This window comes from Phodopus roborovskii, unplaced genomic scaffold (assembly GCF_943737965.1).
Source record: "Phodopus roborovskii unplaced genomic scaffold, PHOROB, whole genome shotgun sequence".
Classification (NCBI taxonomy): Eukaryota; Metazoa; Chordata; class Mammalia; order Rodentia; family Cricetidae; genus Phodopus; species Phodopus roborovskii.
The window spans coordinates 25,648,461-25,670,677 of NW_026126416.1; the positions used below are offsets into that span (position 1 = coordinate 25,648,461).

Below are 22,217 nucleotides of genomic sequence, written 5' to 3' on the forward strand. Positions count from 1 at the left end.
AGCTGGGTGAGGGCGATGGGAGCAGGGCTTATCTGTAGGTCTCTTACCATAGTGGCTGCACAGGGAGCAGCTAAAGCATCCAGAGGTCTTGACTTTCCTGCCCCTCTTGCTTATTCTGATCAAGGGCAAAAGCTCTGGCTTTGACCATCTTATGCCCACCACTTCTGCCTCTTCCAGGGGAATTTGAATGTGGTGTAGCTATATGCTTTTCTGTGCTCATCTCTTCTATCTTCTTGGAGGTCCATGTATGGAACACCTTCTCAGGTTACACTAAAGCCCCTGTCCTCTGGTTACAGTAATGTTGAACAAGGTGGAAATCAACAGCATGCACAGAAATGTAGTGTCTTAGGTTCAACCCCTGTGTGTGTGTGTGTGTGTGTGTGTGTGTGTGTGTGTGTGTGTGTGTGTTGAAAGTACACTCCTCCACTGCCACAATTTATACAGTCAAGTTTCCCAAATTTGGAGAAATTGCAAGGAGCAGTAAATCCCAAGTGCAGAGAATGAGTGCTATCCCGGGAACATCACCGTCTTGGCCACAGTCTCCCCTCCCCTAACAGGCAAATATTTGTGCCTTTATTATTGTTGCTTTTGGCCTCCAACAAATTTTCATGAGGTGAAATTGAATTTTGAAATTTATAAAAGGAAATGTTAAACTGGTGTGGGAGAATAGAGGGCAGAGTAGAGGAGGGATTGTGGGGATTGATATAACTCCAGGGACCTTTCAAATAACTCATATAGAAACCTACTACTCTAGAAGTGGCATATACAGACATACATTCATAAATACACACACACACACACATATATATACACACAAACATTCATAAGATGAATTAAAATAGAGTTACTCTAAAACAGAGTGATGATGTCCCTACTAGACATACTGTCTTACAAATAAAAAGCCCAGTGCTAGGAATGGGGTACTTAAATGAGTTGTTGGCCAGTGAGGTCCCACAGACCTTAAATATTACAAGTTATTTTCAATCCTCTTGGTCAAACTCCAGAACTCAACAAAAAGACTCCATTGTTAAAGACACTAACCACACCTATGATGATGAATATGGAGGAATCAAGCTGGTACTAACACGGAAGGTTCATCCATACTGTCTAGATTTTTATCATTCTCAAAGGTTCTATATATACTATTGGAGGAGAAAAGCAATCACTAATGTTATTTAGCTCTGAATCTTGTGAGCTACACTAATGATTATCTTGGAAAGACAACGCCTGATGGTACAACAGTGGCAGGAACATCATGGAAGTAACCAACCAAGCAGGATTTAAGTCTTGCTCCTTAAGTTGAAGCCTATACTAGTCCTGATAATGGGCCAAGAGCCTGTGGCTACACAGGTCACGGGTACTAGGTGAGATTCTACTATTATTCTGCTAAAGGGACATAGTATTAATTTGATTTCTAATGACTTATCACTAAACATATAGATCAATGCATCCTCAAACTTCATCAGAGAGGCTTCTATTTCACAATAGATGGTGATTAACAGACCCACAACTGATAAAGGTGCAGAGAATGAGAGACTTTGGAGTGGTCAGCCCTGAATGGAGCATGTCTACACTTCCTCCTTTCAAGGCTCAGAGATCATTGTAGCAGAGGCTACAGAGAGACTGTAAGGACCAGAGAGTGGGTGACTACAGTAAACAGTGTCTTCTGAACATAGCAGGGCAGCTGCACATATGACCTCACGGTGGTCATAACATCATGCACAAGACCTGTGCAAACCCAAACTGAATCCGGACATGGAGAGGGGAGTCAGGCTCAAAGCCCTAATCCCTAGCCAAGGAGCTACTGGCAACGGATAGCTACTGGGAGAGGAAAAGTCAGCTGTTTTTCTAAGGCAGTTGCCCACACTTCAGTGCAAGGCCTCACTTGCAGGAATATTTGGGCAGCACAAATTTGACTTGATGGATTTTAGTAGGGAGCATTATTGCTGTTAATAAGGATCAGGATAAACAAATAGGCCGAATAGATGTTTATTCAGGGAGAAATAACTTACAACCTAGACAGATGAACACCAGGAAATTCAACCCGATCCTCTCCTGTCCGAGTCACGCTAGAAAGAGAGAGCCTTTCCTGGCCCCCTCCGACCTCCTTCCACAGGTCACTTCCGCCCATGGCTCCACCCCCCAATGGGCGTGGTCAGTGCCACAGAAGGACTATCTCACTACAGAGCATAAAGTAGGGTGGTTAAAGGAGGGGGATGGACTTGGAAGGAGTTGGAGGGAGATGAATACAGTCAAAATACATCATTGAAATTCTCAGCTACACACACACACACACACACTTTACTACAGATAAACTCCAAAGTTCACTAGTGTCAACATACAATGGACAGCTGATCAAGTGTGTTCAAAACGACCTACAGCTTTTTTACACATATCCACAAAGAATCCTACACATTCCTGTCACACCCACATGGTGGCCTCTCATAGGTGACATGAAAGAAACCTCAATCTCTTGAAAAAAAAAATCACAAAGTAGTTTTGGTAGATATGGGCTGAGCACACAGTTTTGTTCAGTAAACCTCCTTTGATGAGGCCTGCTCAATTATCTCGAAGATACTGTAAAAACACCACAGACATCTCTCTGTTACTGTGGTCATACAGACGAAAGAAACACCAGGGAAAACACAAAATACACAGAGGCACACACATTCCAGAACATCTTGGGAAAGCTTGATTTTTCTCGCACATCCAAATGTTTGGTTCTAAGTGGACTAGAGAAGCCAGGCCAGCATGAGAGGCAACAGGAGGCAGCTTGGGAGGAGGGGCCTTCAGCTTGCTTCTGTTTTTACCTACCTGCCTTAGGCTAGAAGAAATCTAGAAAGGGACATGGACGTTGTAACCACAAGGGCAATTGGAAGTCGGCCTGGCGGTGTGGGCTCCTGAGCTCAGTGGTTCTGTTCTCTAAACCACACTGCCTCTGAGATGTCCACATAAGCTTCAGGTGAGGCTCACTAGTGGTATGGAGCGGGGCCCAGGAGTTTCTTCCCCTGAAGAAGGGTCAGGGTGAGGGCTATGAGACAACAGATGGGAGAAGATGCTGGACAGGATGCGAAGGAAGAGGGCAAAGCCTCTGGGTCTTGAACAGTGAATGAATGCCGGTTAAAAGGTGAGTGTCTGTGACCCAAGGCTGCTTCAAGGTCACAGGAAGCCAACCTGTACTTGAACAGACTGGCTGAGGACTGAAGTTCAGAGCAGGTAATGAAACCAGTGCCGGAGACCTCAGACTAGCAAGCGAGCTCAGATGCTTGGATATGTCATGCCAAGTCAGCACTTTACACGCCCTGGTCTCAGATGAACCAGGTCTCCCAGACCAACCCAACACTTGGAATCAACAGCCCCTTTCTTATTATGAAATAAACATCACTGAAAGTTAAAAAAAAAAAAAAAAAAACTAGACAGACCAAAAATATCACACCTTAGGCAAATGAGTTGAAAATCCCTTAGAGGGCCATCCTATTTTTTTCCCACCTATTTCTCAAGTCCGAAGACACCTGGTAGAGAGACTGCATTTAGGTAAAGAAATGCAACTCCTGGTACATACGGCTTCCTGATGGCACAGAATGGAAATGACATCATGGAAACACTGGTGTTCAAGATCAGTCTGTACACTGCTAGGTGACAACAGGAGGCTTAGTCATCAGTGTGTGTGTGTGTGTGTGTGTATGGTGTGTGTTGTGTGTGTATGGTGTGTGTGTGTGCATGGTGTGTGTGTATGGTGTGTGTGTGTGTGCATGGTGTGTGTGTGTGTGCATGGTGTGTGTGTGCATGGTGTGTGTGTGTGCATGGTGTGTGTGTATGGTGTGTGTTGTGTGTGTGTGTTGTGTGTGTGTGCATGGTGTGTGTGTGTATGGTGTGTATGTATGGTGTGTGTGTTGTGTGTATGTGCATGATGTGTGAGTGTGTGTATGGTGTGTGTGTATGTGTGTATATGGTGTGTGTGTATGATGTGTGTGTGTGTATGGTGTGTGTGTGTGTATGTGTGTATGTTGTGTGGGTGTGTGTGTGTATGGGGTGTGTATGTGTCTACTCTAGTGAGCCGCTTTCTGCCTCCAGTCAGATTTTATTAAAATCGCACAGGCTGCTTACTTGACCTCTTTGGGCTCTCGCAAATGCACAATCTAAATATAGGTTATACTACACCTCTGTCCATGCCATCTGGGAAGAAATAAAATGATTGTTCCTGAAAAGGAACAGTTTGTTTCCAACTCCAGGATAAAGAACCTATAGCATGAGTTAACTGTCTCAGAGGTTGACACTGGTCTAATTTGTGTGGCATTCCCTTTGGTGGCGAAAGGGAAGACAGGGCCAGCTGGGAAGGTGTAGGATCTTTTGTCTTAATTAAAAAATATAGTTGGAGATGTGGAATTTAGCCAAGTCTCATAAATCTGCTAAAGGAATCGAGACTGTCAGATAAGTTTAAATAAAACCAACCAAATCCACCGAGATTCATGTAGGCTCCCTGCTAGTCGTTGACACCCACTTCCCTGTCACTTCTGTGTTCCACAGACAGTGGTTGTGCTCATTAACCAGCCACCCTCCTGCCAGCCACTGACAAGCATATCCCCATGGAGCACAAAATTCAGAGATGATAAATTTACTCCCTCTTAAAAAAAAAAAAAAAAAAAAACCCAAACCAGAACTCTCTCCTCTGGGCAATCAGAATGCTAGGAGGCTTTAAGGAAATAAAGAGTTATCTGATAACTTACCTTCATTAGCAAAGCCTGGTCCTCCCCGTTGGGACAGCGCCTCACTGCCAGCGAGAACTGCTCTAGTGCAACTAGAAGGGAAGAGGGAGAAAGGTGAATGGCCTCCCTGGTGACTGCCAGCACATCCATGTGGAACCTCGTAGTTATGGCCAAAACCAATGGCATGCTAGCCATGCTTGCTTGGGGACATGTAGCTTTTCCTGCCCGTCCACTGCATGGGCTGGGATCTGTGAGCAGTGACTTCCCCAAAGTGAGCTGGAGATATCATAGGACCACTGGAGTCAGCTAGCCTCCATGGGGACTACCAGAAAGTCCCAGGCTCAGCCACTTGGTGAGCCACCCTGAGAGACTGCACTCTATCCCCATTCTCCATGAAGAGACTCCCAACTGCTGAGGTACCTTTGGAGTCAGCTTTCAACCACTCTCTTCCACAGTGATCTCCATGCATTAGTTCACCGCGTGGTGGAAACATAACATGACCCCAAATGCTGACCCAAGCAAGCACCAGACTCCCCAGATGTATTTAGTCATCTTTCCTCAACCACCCTTCTCCGATGGAATGGTTAAGGGAAGCTACAAGTTGGTTTACAAAAGAACGCTTTAATTGGTATTAATGTTTCTGAGCATGCTACCCATGTTTCTGTAAAGTACCCCCCTCTGCTTTGTACCCATGGCCAGTCTCTCATCAAAGGTGTGCTGTGTGAGCAACACTTTTTTTTTTAATCTAAATAAGCACTGGAACACAGACTTTCTTCCTTGCATGTGGTTTTGACTACATTATTTCACTTTTAAGATGTATGCATAATCCCCCAGCATCTCTGGATTCTAGTCCTCCTCTTGTGACAAGGACTAAGACTTTTACTGTCTAACCCATCTAGAACGTCCTCTTCCTGCTGGACTGAGGGCTGGCTTCACACTGCCTTCCCTTCACTGCGTCTCTGCTGGCAGACATCCCAGGTGAGCCTTGCATATGAACATTCTAGGCTGGCCCATCCAACTGGGCAAAGCGATAGACTATCCCAGGTTCTACCATGACCTGCACAAACCCTGCATGGGTGGCCAAAGGTTTATGTTTTAAATCTGAAATGTTGCACAGAGACCTTGGCTTAAATACTTGGTCCCCAGGTGCTATCTTGGAAGATTCTAGAAAATTTTGGAGTTGTGTCTAGCTGGAGGAATCAGACCATTAGGGGTGATTCCTGGCCCTGCTTCCCCACACTACTCTCTGATTGTTGGTCTGTTGTGATGAGGACAGCTTCTGCCACACACTTCTGCCCTGCCATCCCTTCCTTGCCATGATGGACTGCGACCCTTTGATACAGGAAGTAGATTCTTCATTCAGGTGGAATACTTCCTGGTCTAAAGGCCAGTTCTTTGTGTAGCTGTCGCAGTGAACAAATAGGGGGCTTGAAACATTAGAACATTGGCCATGGTGGAGGCAATGCCTCGATTTGGCTCCTTCTCACAACTTGCATGCTTCTCTTGAGAGGAGAGAGAAGGATGAAGTAAAGTCACCTGCTCACAGATGCCATCAGTCAGGTGCTATGGGGACTTTAGGAACTCTGAAGCCTAAGACAGAAGCTATCTCCTGAAATAGCTCTTTGTGATAGTTATTCGAAAATTTCACTGTGTTCCTGAGGCCTAGAATGAGTTGGCATGCATTTAAATGTGTCCCAACCTGCTCAGGGTGGAGAGCAATAAACTAAGGGCCAGGTAAGACATTGGGGGTATTCACTGTAGCAGGGAAATTCTCCACACATGGAGCCATGGTCATCTGGAACATTCATGCTATGCCATTTTGATTGACTCATTCATGAGTCATGTCCTTTGACCCTCTAGTTCACAGTAAGAACTGCTGAGTAGTCATCTCTACATTTCTGTGTGGTCCTCCTGGATACAGATGAATATTCATATATACATAGAAAGTCTGTGGATTTATTGATTCGCCAGACTGCCAAATAAGAGAAATTTGGATTTTTTTTGGGGGGGGAATACAAAACTCTCCTCTCTCTCTCTCTCTCTCTCTCCCTCCCTCCCTCCCTCCCTTCCTCCTTCTACGCCCTCTCTCTCTTTGTGTGTGTGTGATGAATATATTTTATTTATATATCTCCAAAGATACCTTCATCAGTTATTTGGATTAATCAAAAAATTATATCCCCACCAAGTATCCGATATCCATTCTGCTACATCTGTTCAGCTGAAGATAAAATTCTGGCAAAAACCTCATTTTACATTATAGAGAGAGATCATTAGATGAAAGCCCTTGCTGTTACTGTACATGACCCAACTTCAGATCCTAGCATGCATATCTGGTGATTCACAACCACCCGCAGCTCCAGCTCCTGGGATCTGACATCTCTGGACTCCTCAGGTTCCACACACATGTGGTTCTTACTCACACAGAATATCCAAGTATGCACATATTGAAAAATAAAACTAAAACATTCTTAAAACTTTGCTTTAAATGATCTTGTGGTCTTTTTCCCTATTTAACACTCTATGCCATTCTAGGCAAACATTAAAACATGTTAAATCATATCTGTCAATGTAAGTTTCTCTTTTTTTCCCTTCAGTTCTCAGGTTTCTGAGCGAAAGCCACCATTTTCCAGTCAACAGAGCATTATGTTTTCTCTACAAATAAAACCCTGTAAGTCATCAGCAGGGAGAGAGGTAAATTCATGTAGAGAAGACACAGCGCTATTTTTCCTGTCCGCACTTGGGATCTACAATAAGTTAAAAATGAAGTTTTTATCTCTGGTGATTTATCAAGCTCAAGATCTCACAAAAGATAAACAGATGCTCCAAAGAAAGAATACATCATCTTAATGTTTCATTTTGACACCCTGGGTATCTATAAAGCACCTATCTCCAACGGTTCCCCTCTAAAAACATAATAGTTCCCATGATTTACACATTTAATATTTGTTTTAAGACACACTGAACCGAGAACATGTCAGGAGGGGCCACCGAAGACAATGGTCAGACTCGAAACACACAGATTATTTATAGACAAAAACTCAAGGGCTGAAAGAAAATCTGGTTGTCAACAGACAGTTGCTTTTGCAATTTTTTTTCTGTCTAGTTCATTTTGGTTTTTGTGTGGGTGGCTCATGTGAACTCAAAGGTTATTTGCTAAGTGTTTTGGAGACTAGAATATGCTGCCCTTTAAAACTCATGTTTAAGTGCGTGCTTCTTGAAAATATGTCTAACTTTACAGTGCACTATAGGGTAATGGTTTTTGAATATACCATCATATCCAGAATTGCCATGGCAGGACAAAAGTGTCTGCACATCTATTTTTATTGCTGGTGTAGAAGTCTTAATTTTTTTAAAAAAGATTTCAAATGTACTATATATGTATTTGTACAGGCATGCAGGTGTTCATGCATGTTGCAGCCAGAGGCTGATGTCAGGTGTCTTCTATTGCTGTAACTTTTTTTTTTTCTTTTCTTGTTTTTTTTTTTTTTTTTTTTTTTTTTTTTTGGTCCTTAAACTTAAAGCTCACTGACTGGGCTAGACTGGCTGGCCAAAGGACTCCAGGAGTTCTATCTGTCCCCTGAAGGTCTTATTCTTAAACCTGATGCTAATGGAAACAAAACCATCTATTTTGTTCTGCTCCTTTACATTTCCCTCCATCAACATGGATGGTAATGGATACTAATTATTTTGAGATGACTTGGTGCACCCTCCCCCACCCATTTATTTACTTATATTCAGCCCAGAATGCTGACATGGATCTTTGCAGTTTACTGTACAAGGTATAATTTTTAAATCACAGGGTGGGAAACAAAGGGGCAGGAGCATATTTCAAAACCAGGAAGGGAAGATTTGAGCAGCCAGACACCACGTGTCCCAGATGTGCCAGATGTGCCACCCTTCAGCTTGTGCACAGAGGACTCCACAGACACTTGCTCAGCCTTATACATTGCTGCTCTATTCATGTTAGCTAGGAAATGGAAGCAACTTAAATGTCCTTCAACAGATGACTGGATAATGAAAATTCCATACACATTATGGAGTACTATTCAGCAGTAAAGAAAAATGAAATCACGAGCTTCGTAGCTCCATGGCTGGAACTAGGAAAGAACATATTGAGTGAGGTAACCCAGACCAAGAAAAACAAATGTGCATGTTCCCTCTCATCTAGAGCTCCTAGTTCCAAATCTTCAGATGTACATTAATAGCCTGGAGTAACTGGAAAAAAAAACCCCAGAAATATCATAAGGAACCATTGACATGCCGGGGGTTGGGGGAGCAATAAAGAGGAGTACAAGTGATCCGAGCATGAGAATGGGAAAAAGGAGGTTTCTAGTTGGGGAGGGATAAGAAAGTAAAATAGCAATAAAGATGTTTGGAACAAAAGTTAAAAGGAATCATAATATTCCTAACTACCTAAAATGCAGAATCATTGTATAAATAAACATATATATTTTCAATGAAAATTTCCCATCTAGGCTGGCAATGCTCCTTCCAAGAGCCAAAGACCATCTAACAGAAGCCCCCACATCAAGCATGAGAAACCATCTTTTGAGCCGTTGTCTAAAAAATTGCAAACTATTGTCCTTGGTTGCTCCCCAGAGGTGGGAGGTTAATGCTGTGGATGCCATGCACTCCAGACACAGGGCCCAGAAGTCCCTGAGCTGGAAACGACCTGAAATCCTCTTCCTTGAGGACCAGCTTTCACAGTACCAGAAGGCACCTCAAAATTCCCCAAAGAAAGGAAGCAACCAAGGGTCCTATCCAGCTTTAACACCTATGAACCAAAACAATAATCAGCATAGCACGATACCTCCAAGGGTGCGGAAATGACACACACACTTTGGCAGTTACCAACAGCTCTCTAAATGGACTTAAGACCTATTCAACAGGAGGAAAATCAAGTCTGGTATTGGAAACCAGGTAACTACCCAGGCCTAGTGAAGTCATGAGACGACCACCACTTTCCTGAGAGCACACTTGTTAACTTCATTGCAAATATTTGTCCTTATTCCCACAGATTCTTCACCCTCATCAAGGAAACTTCTCTTTGCAGACGGGACCATTACAAAAAACAACAAGCAATCAAAATGTGAGTTCCTTTTAAAAGGTGTGTGTGTGTGTGTGTGTGTGTGTGTGTGTGTGTGTGTGTGTGTGTCCGTCCTGTATGGAGGAGCCTTTGGAGGCTCAAAAAGGACATTGGATAGGACTGGAGTTATAGGTAGTTGTGAGCTGCCACATGGGTGCTGGGGGCTGAATCCAGGCCCTCTGGGAGAGCAGCAAGTGCCTTTAACTGCGGAGCCATCTCTCCAGTCCCTTATCATGTTCTTTTTGAAGAGTACAAAGTACCTCATGCTCCCATTTAGGATGGATTCCATGAAGGGGGCTTGCCCTGGGCCTGCACCTTCATGGCTCTCCCTGCTGAACATCTTTGTGAGACAGTGGGTTCTTGCTCTTTTCTACCACATTGTCACCTTCTGGGTTTTTTTCTGATTTTGAGTGGGAGAGAGCCAAGGGCCTAAGACCCCCTGGGCTCTTGTAAAGTATGTAACTATTCTTCCAGCCAGCCATTGTAGAATCTGTAAAATGTGAACCCTCCATCCTCAGAAGTACATTTTGCTCATAGAATACAATGATGGGTCTGAGCTGAATGCCTGACTGGGAGAGAGGAGTCAAAGCTAGTGCATTCCTTCCCTTCCTGGGGCCTCTAAGAGGCTGTATTGCAGAGACCCATCAGCCAATTACACCTGCCCTTTCTCAGCTGCCTAGACCCCCTGGCCAGCCTCACCATCTGTGTATTTAATGGGCATAGACACAGAGAAGCCATGCTCAGGTACAGCCATACCGAGGACCCCCTCCCTGGAGTGACTTGAATCAACTAGACAAATGTCTGCTGTCCTCTGGGAGATGGGCTTTAGGGAGTCCCTCTGCAGAATTATCTTTATGGCAGAGATGAGTTGTGCTCATTCCCCCTGATTCTCTATTGTGGGTGTGATGCAGGCAGCTGCTTCCAGCTCCTGCTGCCTTGACTTCGACACCATGATGGACTGTTGGACTGTGCTCTTGAACTGCGAGCCAGAACAAATCTTTCTCCTTTGACGGGTATTTTATCAACAGCAAGATGTAAAGAAAACAAGACACATTGAATCTACACAGGCCACTGTGGTAGTGTTTGTGCTACCAAGTTGATAGGACTAGTGGCAAGAGAAAGAACTCACTGTCCCAGATGGCACAGGGCCTTGAGTTCTCCTCTCTGACACACTCCTCCATCTTTCAGACTCTGGCACAAACAACAAAACATTGCACAAACCCTGTTATTCAAACAGTAAGATGAAACCTCTGGTTCTCACAAAGGGCAACCTTGTCTTTCAGTTGAAAGGCTGACAGTGGCATGGGGTGACACTTTGGTAGTTGTAAAGGGTGACAAGTTCCTAAACCCACACAGGATTTCCAGTTGAAGAGGTGGCGTTCAGTGCTTCGATAATGTTAAAAGGCATTCAAGGAGGTAGAAATTTTATTTTCATATTTTCACAGAAGTGGATGCAAGCTTAAGCTAAACATAGCAAATGCAATTTGTCCAAAGACTAACCCCATTCCCAACTGGGAGGAAAGTGCTAACCCCATGAAGAATATTGGAATCAGCACTAATAGGCAAAACACGACACACTGTTTTAAATAATGCATGCAATCATGTTTTTATTAACAAAGAAAGCCTCATTTCAAAACACACACGTCCTTGAAAAGAATCTGAAATTAATTCTCAGTAGGCAGAACCCCACGGCATTCTGTGTTCTAATTATAATTACAACCTGCCCTTAACACGGACATTCAAAATTGTCAGGCGCTTTATTAAGAAGTAGAAAGGGATTTCCTGCTACACGAAGCTCGCCAGCTTTGAGAGACGTCACAGACAGCTCTGCACAGAGCTGGGAAGCATGGATGATGCCATTTCTTTAATGAATGCTTGCTTTCTCTTTTTGCCTGGAATGGCTACACCCTTAGGGGCTTAGATACCAGGAGGTTTCAGAACTGTTCTTTCTGGGGCAAGATAAATATGTGCATCACAGAAAAATACCAATTCATCACTGTAATGGTTACATCCCACTCCAGAAGTCACCGGAGACTGCTTAACATTTTCATCTCAAGCCTAGTTTTCCCTTGTCTTCAGGTGACAAACTGTACTGGTGCCAGAAGTCTTTTTCTCCCCCATTTGTTCCTAATAAAACTGGCTCAATTCTGAGTTCATTTTCTGCCTGTTAAGATGTTAAGGTTTGAGCTTTAATAGACTGATTCCCCTCTCCCCTTCTTCAGGCTCTTCCTTCAAAAGTGTCCACAGCCAACATCGGTGCAGGTCAGCAAAGCTGGGCTCTTTGAGCTCTTGTCCCTTCCCCTGGAGAACTCTGCTAGAGAGCAACAGGATGTGAATGTGGCAACGTTTGGGCTAGATTTTCCTGGCTACCACAGGCTCAGTGCTCTTCTGTCTTTAGGACCTGCTACATGTCTATCTGTTCAAAGCTTTCCATTGCACGCACTGTTTTGGTATTGTGTGTGCTGTAGGCACAGGAGTGTGTGCACATGAACACACTTGTACATGAAGAGGCCAGAGGAGGATGTTGGGAGTCCTGCTTCATCATCCCCCACTTTATTCCCTTAAGACGGGCCTCTCAATGAACAGGAAAATAGGCAAGCAGACTGTGAGCCCCAGGGATCCTCCTGTCACTGTCCACCAAGGCACTGGGAGTCAGGGACATGCAGCCACACCCAGCTGCATAGATCCTCATGTGTGCCCTGGCATTCTTAACCATGAAGCCATCTACTCCGCTCCTAGACTTTTGCACTACAGATAGAGTTTTCTATTTCAGATTACTCTGAGTTCCCCAAACACTGTCATTGAATTAATTTTCTGTCTTATACACCTAAGAACTTTGTATCTGGTCTTAAACATGGAGGTAATTTCCTGAAAATCACTTTTTTGTTGTTGTTGTTATTAGCCAGTTGACAGTTCAAAATGGATTGGATTACTTTAGTGCTGAGGTGACAGCAAAGCTTCAATGCTTCTTCCTGGTATTCAACCTCAAACATTACCACTCAACTTGTTTAACTTCCTCTTGAGGGACAAGATCTACTTCACTTACAGAAACAGGTTTTTTTTTTTTTTTTTTTTTTTTTAGGATTGTGATTAACAACATTTTCCTTTCATTACGTAGAATGAGTCAGACATGATGACAAGGACTTCAGGGGATCATCTGGATTAATACTGGCCATAGTCTCACAGTCTCTGTAAATGAGACATTGGGTGACTCGCTTGTAGCCACAGAGCAGATGGAAGAACATGAACTCAGATAGCCATCTCCCAGAGCCCATGTCCTCAGTCCTCACACCAAGCTCAGCTACACTTGCAGTGTACAGAGTTATTGGAAGACCCACAGTCCTGCGTCTAACGTGAACCATCCATCCAGCTCTAGATGAAAAGCTGGTGACGGCCAAAGACTCTCCATGCCTTCACCTTAGACCCAGGTTTTGGGATGGGTGGCATCTGTGGTCAGTACACAGGGGCCCAGAGGAAGATCTCCAGCACCTGGGCCTTTGTATGTCCCATAATGAGTCCAATGCAAGCTGCATGCTGTGGGTGAAGAGGTATGAGACATAACTGCCTTCAGCTAGGGTGTGTGTGTGTTGGGGGGGGTGTTGCTTGTGTTCCAGTGTATTTTAGCCAAATCAACAAATACAGGGGAAAAAAATAAACCTCCAATAGATAAAGCTGGTTTACACAACTTTTTTAAGTAAATGAGCCAGGAACCAAAGTATCAAGACAGTGCAGAGACGTAGACAGCCTGTGACCACAGGATCCCTGGTAGCTGGATTCTCAGATGGATGTCCATGAAGGCATGAGCTATGCAGATGGCATGACCTGCTGCGCCCTCAGTTACTATCTGTGTATGACTTGCAGATGACCCCGGCAGTTGGGTTTTGACTTGAACAAATAAACAGGCATTCTGGAGTTTATAACAGTCATTTCTTTTCTTTTTTCTAGACAGTGTTTGTCTTGTTTTCTTGGAGCCTGTCCTGGAACTCGCTCTGTAGACCATGTTGGCCTTGAACTCATAGAGATCTGCCTGCCTTCGCCTCTCAAGTGCTGGGAAAGATGTTCTCCACCACCACCCAAATTACACTGATCTTTTCTAAGTTCAGTTACTATGAATCAGTTTCCCCACAGCCAACACACTTTAGGGTATACAAACAAAATTTCTGGATCTCCAAATGAGGGTACCCAATCTTGTCTCTTAGTAACTCATAGAGATGTGAATGTTTTCCCCATTCCCCATCCTCACTGTCCCTTCCTCGCTCCCCTTTCTTCTCCCAAGGAGCGGAAGGTAGAATCCAATCAGAATCAGGGATGCTGATGTGGCACTGGCTATTCCAGGGTTGGGTCTCTGTGTGCAAAGGCCATCCTGAGGTGGCCCTCCTATGGACCACTTGCTTCCTGTCTCTGTGAAGAACCTGTGTTCCTGTCACATCTTCATTCCATCCTGAGCTCACTAGGCCTGAATTATGACACCCACTCTAACACACAAGGTCCCCAGAGCTGGACTTCAGAGGGAAGAAGCCAGGCTTCATTTGAGATGAAGGCATTCTCTCTAGTTCATCTCTGAGTGAGATGCTGGGCATCCCTGAAGCTACTGGAGCAAAATCCCACAGCACACCCTGTTCTTTTTGGAGCATGCTGGTTGGAAAGAGAGAGTATGGTGGGTAGGCTGGGAAGTTTGGTCAAGCATATTCTTTCCTGGGTGGATGACCACAATAACTGTCCTGACTCTTAACAGATCCACTGAGGAATTCCCTCCTATGAGATGAGAAACACCCAGGCACAGTTGCTAGGGAACCAACCTGGCTGACCCTGTTCTACGTGACCAACGGTAGCCCCATGTGATTAAGTCCCACACAGCCAGCATGCTCGGTGAGGGCCTTGCCTTTCTCTTTTAATACCTTGCCCTCACACAGTGACATGATGTGAATGAAATTATTCCAGATATTAAATAATTTCAATGATAGGAAATTGTGGATCAAAACACTTAATGTTTCATTTTCTTGTGTTATTTTGATATCTTTAGACCAAAATGAATATTCTTACTCTCAGTGTTATTTACATACTGGACTACTGGGGACTGGTGTGCAACATAGAGGACATTTAATGGTACTTTAGCTTTCACTGCACCTGCCAATAACAGTGTCTGCATCAAACAATCCAAACATCTTCAAACATGCTCAAACACTCCTTTGAGGGTAAAACTGTCCTTGGATGAGAATCAGGGACTGTGGATTGACACCACTGCTAAATTTGAGGACAAGGTCTAAGCAGCTGGAACAGGGCTAGGACCTCTTCAGACAGTTGCTTTTATTTAGTGTATGTAGTCCCCTGTTTATTTATTCAGGAATTCCAGATGTTGTTGGATAAGGGCCTGGGGGGACTGATGTGTACAAACCAGCTCCTCTTCAGTAAGTGGGTCCTGTGGGCTGTCTCTCTGGTTAGTTTTCTCATAAACAGGGAGTTCAGTTACAACAGGCTTTAAGTCTCTTGAAGGTACTTGGGGCCCTACATCTAGCAAGAGGCTCAGAATGGTGGCAAAACTTCCCTTCTACAGACTGTGTTCCCCTGTGGCCTTCAGGGCCCCGAGCCACTCAACCATGAACATTCACCAAGAACCAACTCACCTCTGTGAATGTGTGCCAGAGACAGTGAGGTAACATGGTGCATACAGGAGTTCCAGGCACTGAAGAAATCCCCCTTCTTGGTTACCACCTGCCAAATGATGGGAGAAAACGTCCATAAGTACCATTTAGAGAAAAGTGAACTTGAAAATTTCCTTTTTCTTTTGTTTTCTTGCCTTTTGGGTCTATGTGTGTTTGAGGAGGGGGGAAGGGTGCTGGGAATTGAAACCAGGGCCTCTTGCATACTCACCAAGCACTCTACCATGTCACCACCCAACAGTATCCTCTTCTTACTTTATATCCCGAGATAGAACCTCACTGAGTTGTCTATGGTGGGCTGAAACTGGTGGTCCTCCTGGCCCAGCCCCCCAAGTACCTAGGCTTAAAGGCCTTTACCAACCAGTAAATATCCAAACTGTCAATACAACGTAAGTGTGGGCATTGTAAAGTCACCGAGAGGCTCACTGCATGACCTGTGACAGCAACTTGTGAGCAGAATGAATGTCCTGATGGTGTTCAGGGAGTCTAGTGTGTGTGTGTGTGTGTGTATGTGTGAAGTTCTCACACATCAGGCATGGTGTCTAGTTATAGCTGATACTTAGGAGGCAGCACATGTTCAAGGAACAATTTTAGGTTTCTTGTGATACAGGCTTGTAATCTCAGTTGCTCAGGAGGCTGAGACAGGGATACTGAAAGTTCATGGCCAGCCTTGGCAACTTAGTGAGAAGACCCTGTCTACAAATAAATAAATAAATAGAAAGAGGACAGGTAGTGTGGTCTAGTGGTGGAGTACTTAATTGGTGCATGTGTGATGGTCAACCTCAGCACCACAAAACAAAAACAGAGAATAATGTGAGTGACCCCAGCACACACCCAAACACAGTGAAACTGCATAGGATTAGTCACTTCTTGAGGAATGCTTTAAAATAATATTTTAATTAATTGTTTGAAAAATTTATACAGTGTATTTTGGTTCACATTCAACCCCAACCTCCCAGCTCCTCTCCAGTTCACCCCCACTTTCCTAACTGCCCTACTTTATGTCTCTTCTTAAAAACCCATCCAGTCAAATTTGCGCTGCTCAAACTCTCACTCCATCTGCCAGCTCCTGCCATAGCCCTCAGCTAGGGGCAGGACTTCACACTCAGCCCCCCTCTCCACGGTGGATCTTGCCTGGCTTGAGCTTGCACGGGTCTTGTGCGTGCTGTCACAACCACCTTGAGTTCCTAAGTACCTGGGTGTGTATAGAAAATATTGTCTCCTTGCAATCACCCAGCATTTCTGCCTCTTACAATCTTGTCCCCTCTCCTGCACTGACCCCAGAGATTTGGGAAGGGGGTGTAATAGAGATGTCCCACTTGAAGCTGACAATTCTTTTTATATTTAATATTTTTATTTAATCTTTGGGGGTTTTCATACGTATTTTGACCCTCCTCGAGTCCTGACTCTAGCCCTCTCAGATTGACTGACACCTCCCCACCCCAACTTGATGTCCCCCCTTTTTAAACAGCTACCAGGTCCGATTTGTGTTGTCCATAGACTCATGGGTGTGGGGCTGCTCACTATAGTGCGGTACACCTACCTGGAACCATTATCCTTAAAGGGAATTGACTCTGTCTTCCAGGGAAGCCATTAACTGTCTGCAGCTCCCTGGTCAGGTGTGGGGTTCCTGAGCCCTTCTCCCCTCCAGGCTGGAATACCGAGTGGCTTGATCGTGAGAAGGTCAGCTGCTGGGGGCCCATGCAGTGACTCTGCCACGTCACTCCGGCCCTCCCCATCTCTCCCCTCCTCAGCCACCATTCCCGAAACTTTGTGGGGATGTTGGCAGTGATACAGATGTTCCATTTGTGGCCGAGCACACCACAGACATATATCCTCTGCACCCTGGCCAGTTGTGAGTGTCTGTGTTAAACACCAGCCACTGTCTGAAGAAACTGCGCTCATGAGGTAGGATAGGCACACTAGTCTACAGGTACAGATACGAACTTAGGGGACAGTTTAACACTGTCCGTTTAGCAAAGTCATAGCATAGGTTCAGCCACTGGTGACAAAATGACTGTTCAATGTGAGCTGCCCCCTCCCTCTTTGCTTCCACTGTCACCAGGCGCCCCCTTTTGCTTTCAGTGGCTTCCTGCAGACCTGTAACGTCTTGTCTCACAAATTGGTGTCTAGTGGTCTCCGTGTCTGATCCTCGTGAGAGATGAACAGCACCATGGGAACAGTAGCCACAGCCTGTCTGCGTGCATTACTTCTCTGCTACCTACCAAGTGGCATCACTCAAATGAGCCACCTTGTGTGGGCCTCCTGCGCATGATGCCTGAGGCACGCCTTATCTAGCCAGAGAGGAGGGTTAAATTTGGCACTGCTGACCGTTTCTTTGTTTCTCCTTCTCTTTCTTCCCTTCAAAACAGACGGATTTGATATTGAACTTTTAGTGATCTTGTGTGTGTTCTCAAGGAACTAAGACTCAAACAGAGAGTCACACCTGATGTGTCGACTTCCCATTTGTATCACCCCCAAACTGACAGGCCTCTCAGTTGGAAAGTAACCAGCTTGTGGTGGCTTCGCCTCTGTGGGGCCTGGTGCTCTCCCTGTCTGATGACTCCTCTAACGGTGCTTTGTACGGTAGTGGAAAAACAGCTTGGCAGAAAGCCTCTGTATAATTCATGTATAATTCAATATGAAGACCCGGGGCGGTGGGTGCAGTCAGGAGGGTCAGGTCACGTGACTCTCCGGCTCCACATCTAACAGGGCATCATGTGACAGTCAAGGGAAAGAACAGAAGGTGTCAGCTGTGTCAGCGTGGATGCTTCCTGAGTCAGTATTGTCCTGAGCTGGTGTCAGTATTCTAACTGTCAAGGCAGGGCAGAGACTGGTGATTCCCTTGAGCCCATTCATGGGATTTCTGGAAATTCCCAAAGAAAGTCTGTAAACAACACGTATCCATCATCTTACAGGATAATGCCGGGGCTAGGCTCTTCTGGAGAGCCCACGGGAGGCAGTGGGAAGAAAAACTCACTGTGCAGAGTTGAGGGCACTATTTAAAAGTAGTACCACATGGAGAGTAAGTTTCACACTGGCCTGAGCAACAGAAAAACAGGCACAGATAACTGACTGAAAAGCTGCCAGAGGCTCCTTTGCCTCCTCAAACAGCACAAGGAAGAAAGAAAGAGAGAAAAGACAATCCAAAGGAACAGTAGGTCCTCCACAGCACCCAGTGGGTTCCTGAGACCTCTTCTCTCTATGCCAGCATCAGCTCTGAGAATGTCACTGCCCACAGGTGTAACAGTTTGTCTGGAGATGCAGGGAATTTTGAAGAGTCTTTACCACACTAGCAATGTTGCAAAACAAAGGAAATCAACCCTCCTGCCAAAGCACCTGTGTGGGAGGTTTCAGGTAAAAAGACTTTTTAAAGGGACAGTTGTCCTTCATGTGAGACAGTGAGCAGCTACTGAAAACTGAGTTTAAATCAGGTGCATCCAAACAGCGTCCTTAAAATGCACTAGGCAGTAGGCACTGTGGTAAGCATTTCATTTTATTTGTTCACTTATTTAATCTTCAGAAGCCTTCAGGCATTTGCTGAGATTTTCATTTCATGCACAGAAAGAAGATGGTGACCCTGGGAAGCTGAACAATTTGCCTAATGTTGCAGAGTGGCATAGGAACCGGGCACACAGACTTCAATGGTTCCTATCTAGGGACTGCACTGCCTCCCAATGGTCCTAGGGAAAGTACCTGAACCTCCACCCTTCCCACTTGTACTGCTCATGTGACCACAGGTGACCACATGCCTGTAAACAGCAGCTCATCTAATGAAAAGACACACCCATAGCAAGATCAAAACACAGAGCTGAAGCCACGGAGAAACGCCTTCCTTGCAGTAGACTATCACAAGGTAAGTGATACCCATTCCCCTTTCATTTCTAGAAAATGTCCTCAAATGGATTTCAGCGGCAATATAGCCAAACTATAGGGAAACAATTCCCTATAGATGACCCATAATCTAGGCCCTCTGCATGTGGGTGACAGCCGTGTAGCCTACTCTGTTTATGGGACCCCTGGCAGCAGGATCTATCCCTGGTGCATGAGCTGGTTTTTAGGAGCCCATTCCATATGAAGAGATGCCTTAATCAGCCTAGATGCGGGGGGGGGGGGATGTTGGTCCTGCCTCAACTTTATGTCCCAGGCTTTGTTGACTCCCCATGGGAGGCCTTACCCTTTCTGAGGAGTGGACAGGGGTAGGTTGGGGAAAGCAGGAGAAGGGGAGGAAAGGGGAACTGTGGTAGGTATGTAAAATGAATATGAAATTTAAAAGAAGAAATACCTGCAGTTAATATCATACTTAATGGTGAAAGAATAAATCATTTTTCTCTTGGAAAAGGATGACCAAGTTATCTGCCATCACCACTCTCCTTCCCATGGTGCTGGAGGAGCTAGCCAGGGAAATAAGGCAAGAAAAGGGATGAGAGGAATGAGCAAAGTCCTTTATATTTTTTTAATATAGACATGCTTGTCTATGAAGAAAATGCCAAGGAATATATAATAAAAGTTATAGACCTCAGAAGTGAATTCAGCAAAGTCACAAGGCATAAGGGTAATACTTTAAAAGTCAATCATATGTCTATATTCCAGCAATGAGCAATCAAAAATGTGAAGTACAAGTCCCATGATGGGACTGGAGAGAAGGCTCAGCGGTTAAGAGGACTTGCTCCCTCGGGGATCTGAATTCAAATCTCAGTACCCATACTGGGAAGCTTATAACTGTCTGTAACCCCAGCTCTGAGAGATCCATCACCATCTCTGGTCTCTATGCATGCATGGTTATACACACAGGCACATGAACATAAATAAAAATAAAATAAATCTTTTAAAAATATCATGGTAACATCAGAAGCATGAACTACTTATAAAACATGTACAACCTATACACAAAACCAAAAAACATTGCATGGAGAAATTTACAAAGACTCCTAAATGCAAGGAGGAGCTATTGTGTTCACAGATGGGAACCCTTTATGTCACTTCTCAGCCTTGGTAGAAATTGTGAGATGGCTACAGAAGCTATAAAGACAACAGAAGACCTAGAATAGTCAGAGACAATTTTGAGAAAGAAAAACCTTGGAAGAATCACGTGATCTGACTTATAGACCTTGATAAAGTGACAGGGAACACAGCCATGGGATGAGGATAGAGACATGGAGGAGAGGGAGAAGGCAGGGACTCCAGGAAAACAGCCAGACACCTACAGTCATCAAGGTAATTGAACACAGAAAGTAACGTTCTGAACAAATATTTCCAGGATAAGTGCACACCCCCTGCACACTCAAACAAACCTCATCCCTTACCTTGCACTCTTCAGTAGTGAGGTGCAGATGTAAGTATTAGGGTTAGACTCATATGAATTTAGAAACCATAGGAGGAAAATCTTAGCCACACTGGGTTAGACAAAAAGCCCACGAGCTTTATGAAAAGCTTTAATTAATACATCCTTTTCTCTCATATCACACTGTTATAAAAGGTCAGGTAACGGATTAGTAGAAATGTTTGCAAAGCATACTTAAGATGAACTTTTACAAAGCTATTGTTAGTATAATGGCATATATATATATATATATATATATATATATATATATATATAAATTTAAACGATTGGGAAAGGCAGCACAGATATAAAAAGCACACCATGAAAAGAAAAACCCACTTAAACACATTGGCAAAACCTTTGCCAATCTTCACCCATCTGTGTCTGAAATGGAAAATAAACACACAAAGATGGTTTGAGAAATGCAAATCAAGACCACAGTGGGATGCCACTTCACACCCACTATGGCAACAATGAGTAAGACTGGCAATCTGAGGGTAAGCGAGGATGCGCAGCAGCTGGTGGTCATTGCGGGGAGGGATACAAGATGCTGTGGCCACTTTGGAAACAGTCTGGTAGTTCCTTAAAAAGTTTAGCATGTACCCATCAGAAAGGTTATTCATTCCACAGGTGAGTTATCTGTGTAAAGAGTTGTAAGAAAATGTTTATTGATGCTTTATTCATAATCACCAAACATGTACCAATCCACACATCCAGCAATCAGCTACTGGGGCAAACGGACTGCATATAGAGCCTTCTGAAGAAATATTACTTCTGAAGTGAAAAGAACAACCACACATACACGGCCACAGCTGCATGACCTCAGAAGCATTTTGCAAAGGGACAGAAGTCAGGGTCGAAGGGCTTATTGCTCTGTTTACAATAAATTATGTGAAATGAAGAGGCAAGTGAGGGTTCCATGAGTCAAACAGATCAAAGCTTTTCAGGAATTGTTTGGGAGGAGAGATTGACAGATGAGAAAGTGGCTTGAAGGGACCTTCTAGGGTGATGGGTGTACCCCACATCTAGATTTGATGAGAGCTATTTGAGCACATGCATTTGTTCAAACCTAGTGATCAAATACCTGAGATTAGTAAGTTTAAAAAATATTATAAATTATATTAATTCCATATGTATATGCATATGCACATTTGTAGATAGAAGATAATTTTCTACAAGGTACTTCTGTCACTGTGGGCACGCAGCCTCCGAGGCCAGCGAGGGTAGACATTGCTTCTGTGAAAGCCACCACTTCCCAAATAAAAAGGCCCCAGCCAGCCAGGCAGTTCATGCTTTCAGCTGAGAGAATGGTGGAAACTGCTACAGAGCTATGCTGGCTCCTGGAGGCTCCTGTACAAAACGACCACAGTCTCAGGGCCTGAGACCACAGAGGTAGATATTCTCACAGCTCTAGAGGGCTGCTTCAAAGCCAGCAGCACTGC

General features: G+C 44.4%; 1 protein-coding gene across 1 annotated transcript in view; it reads right to left on the bottom strand.

Moving 5' to 3' along the window:
• Acoxl (acyl-CoA oxidase like) overlaps positions 1 to 22,217 on the bottom strand; it is a 277,217-nt gene that overhangs the window by 40,410 nt on the left and 214,590 nt on the right. Inside the window, exons 16-17 of the mRNA XM_051183431.1 lie at positions 15,417 to 15,504; positions 4,728 to 4,798 (exon numbers count right to left, since the gene is read on the bottom strand). Of these exons, the coding sequence (XP_051039388.1) occupies positions 4,728 to 4,798; positions 15,417 to 15,504 (159 nt within the window). The remainder of the gene's footprint in view (positions 1 to 4,727; positions 4,799 to 15,416; positions 15,505 to 22,217) is intronic.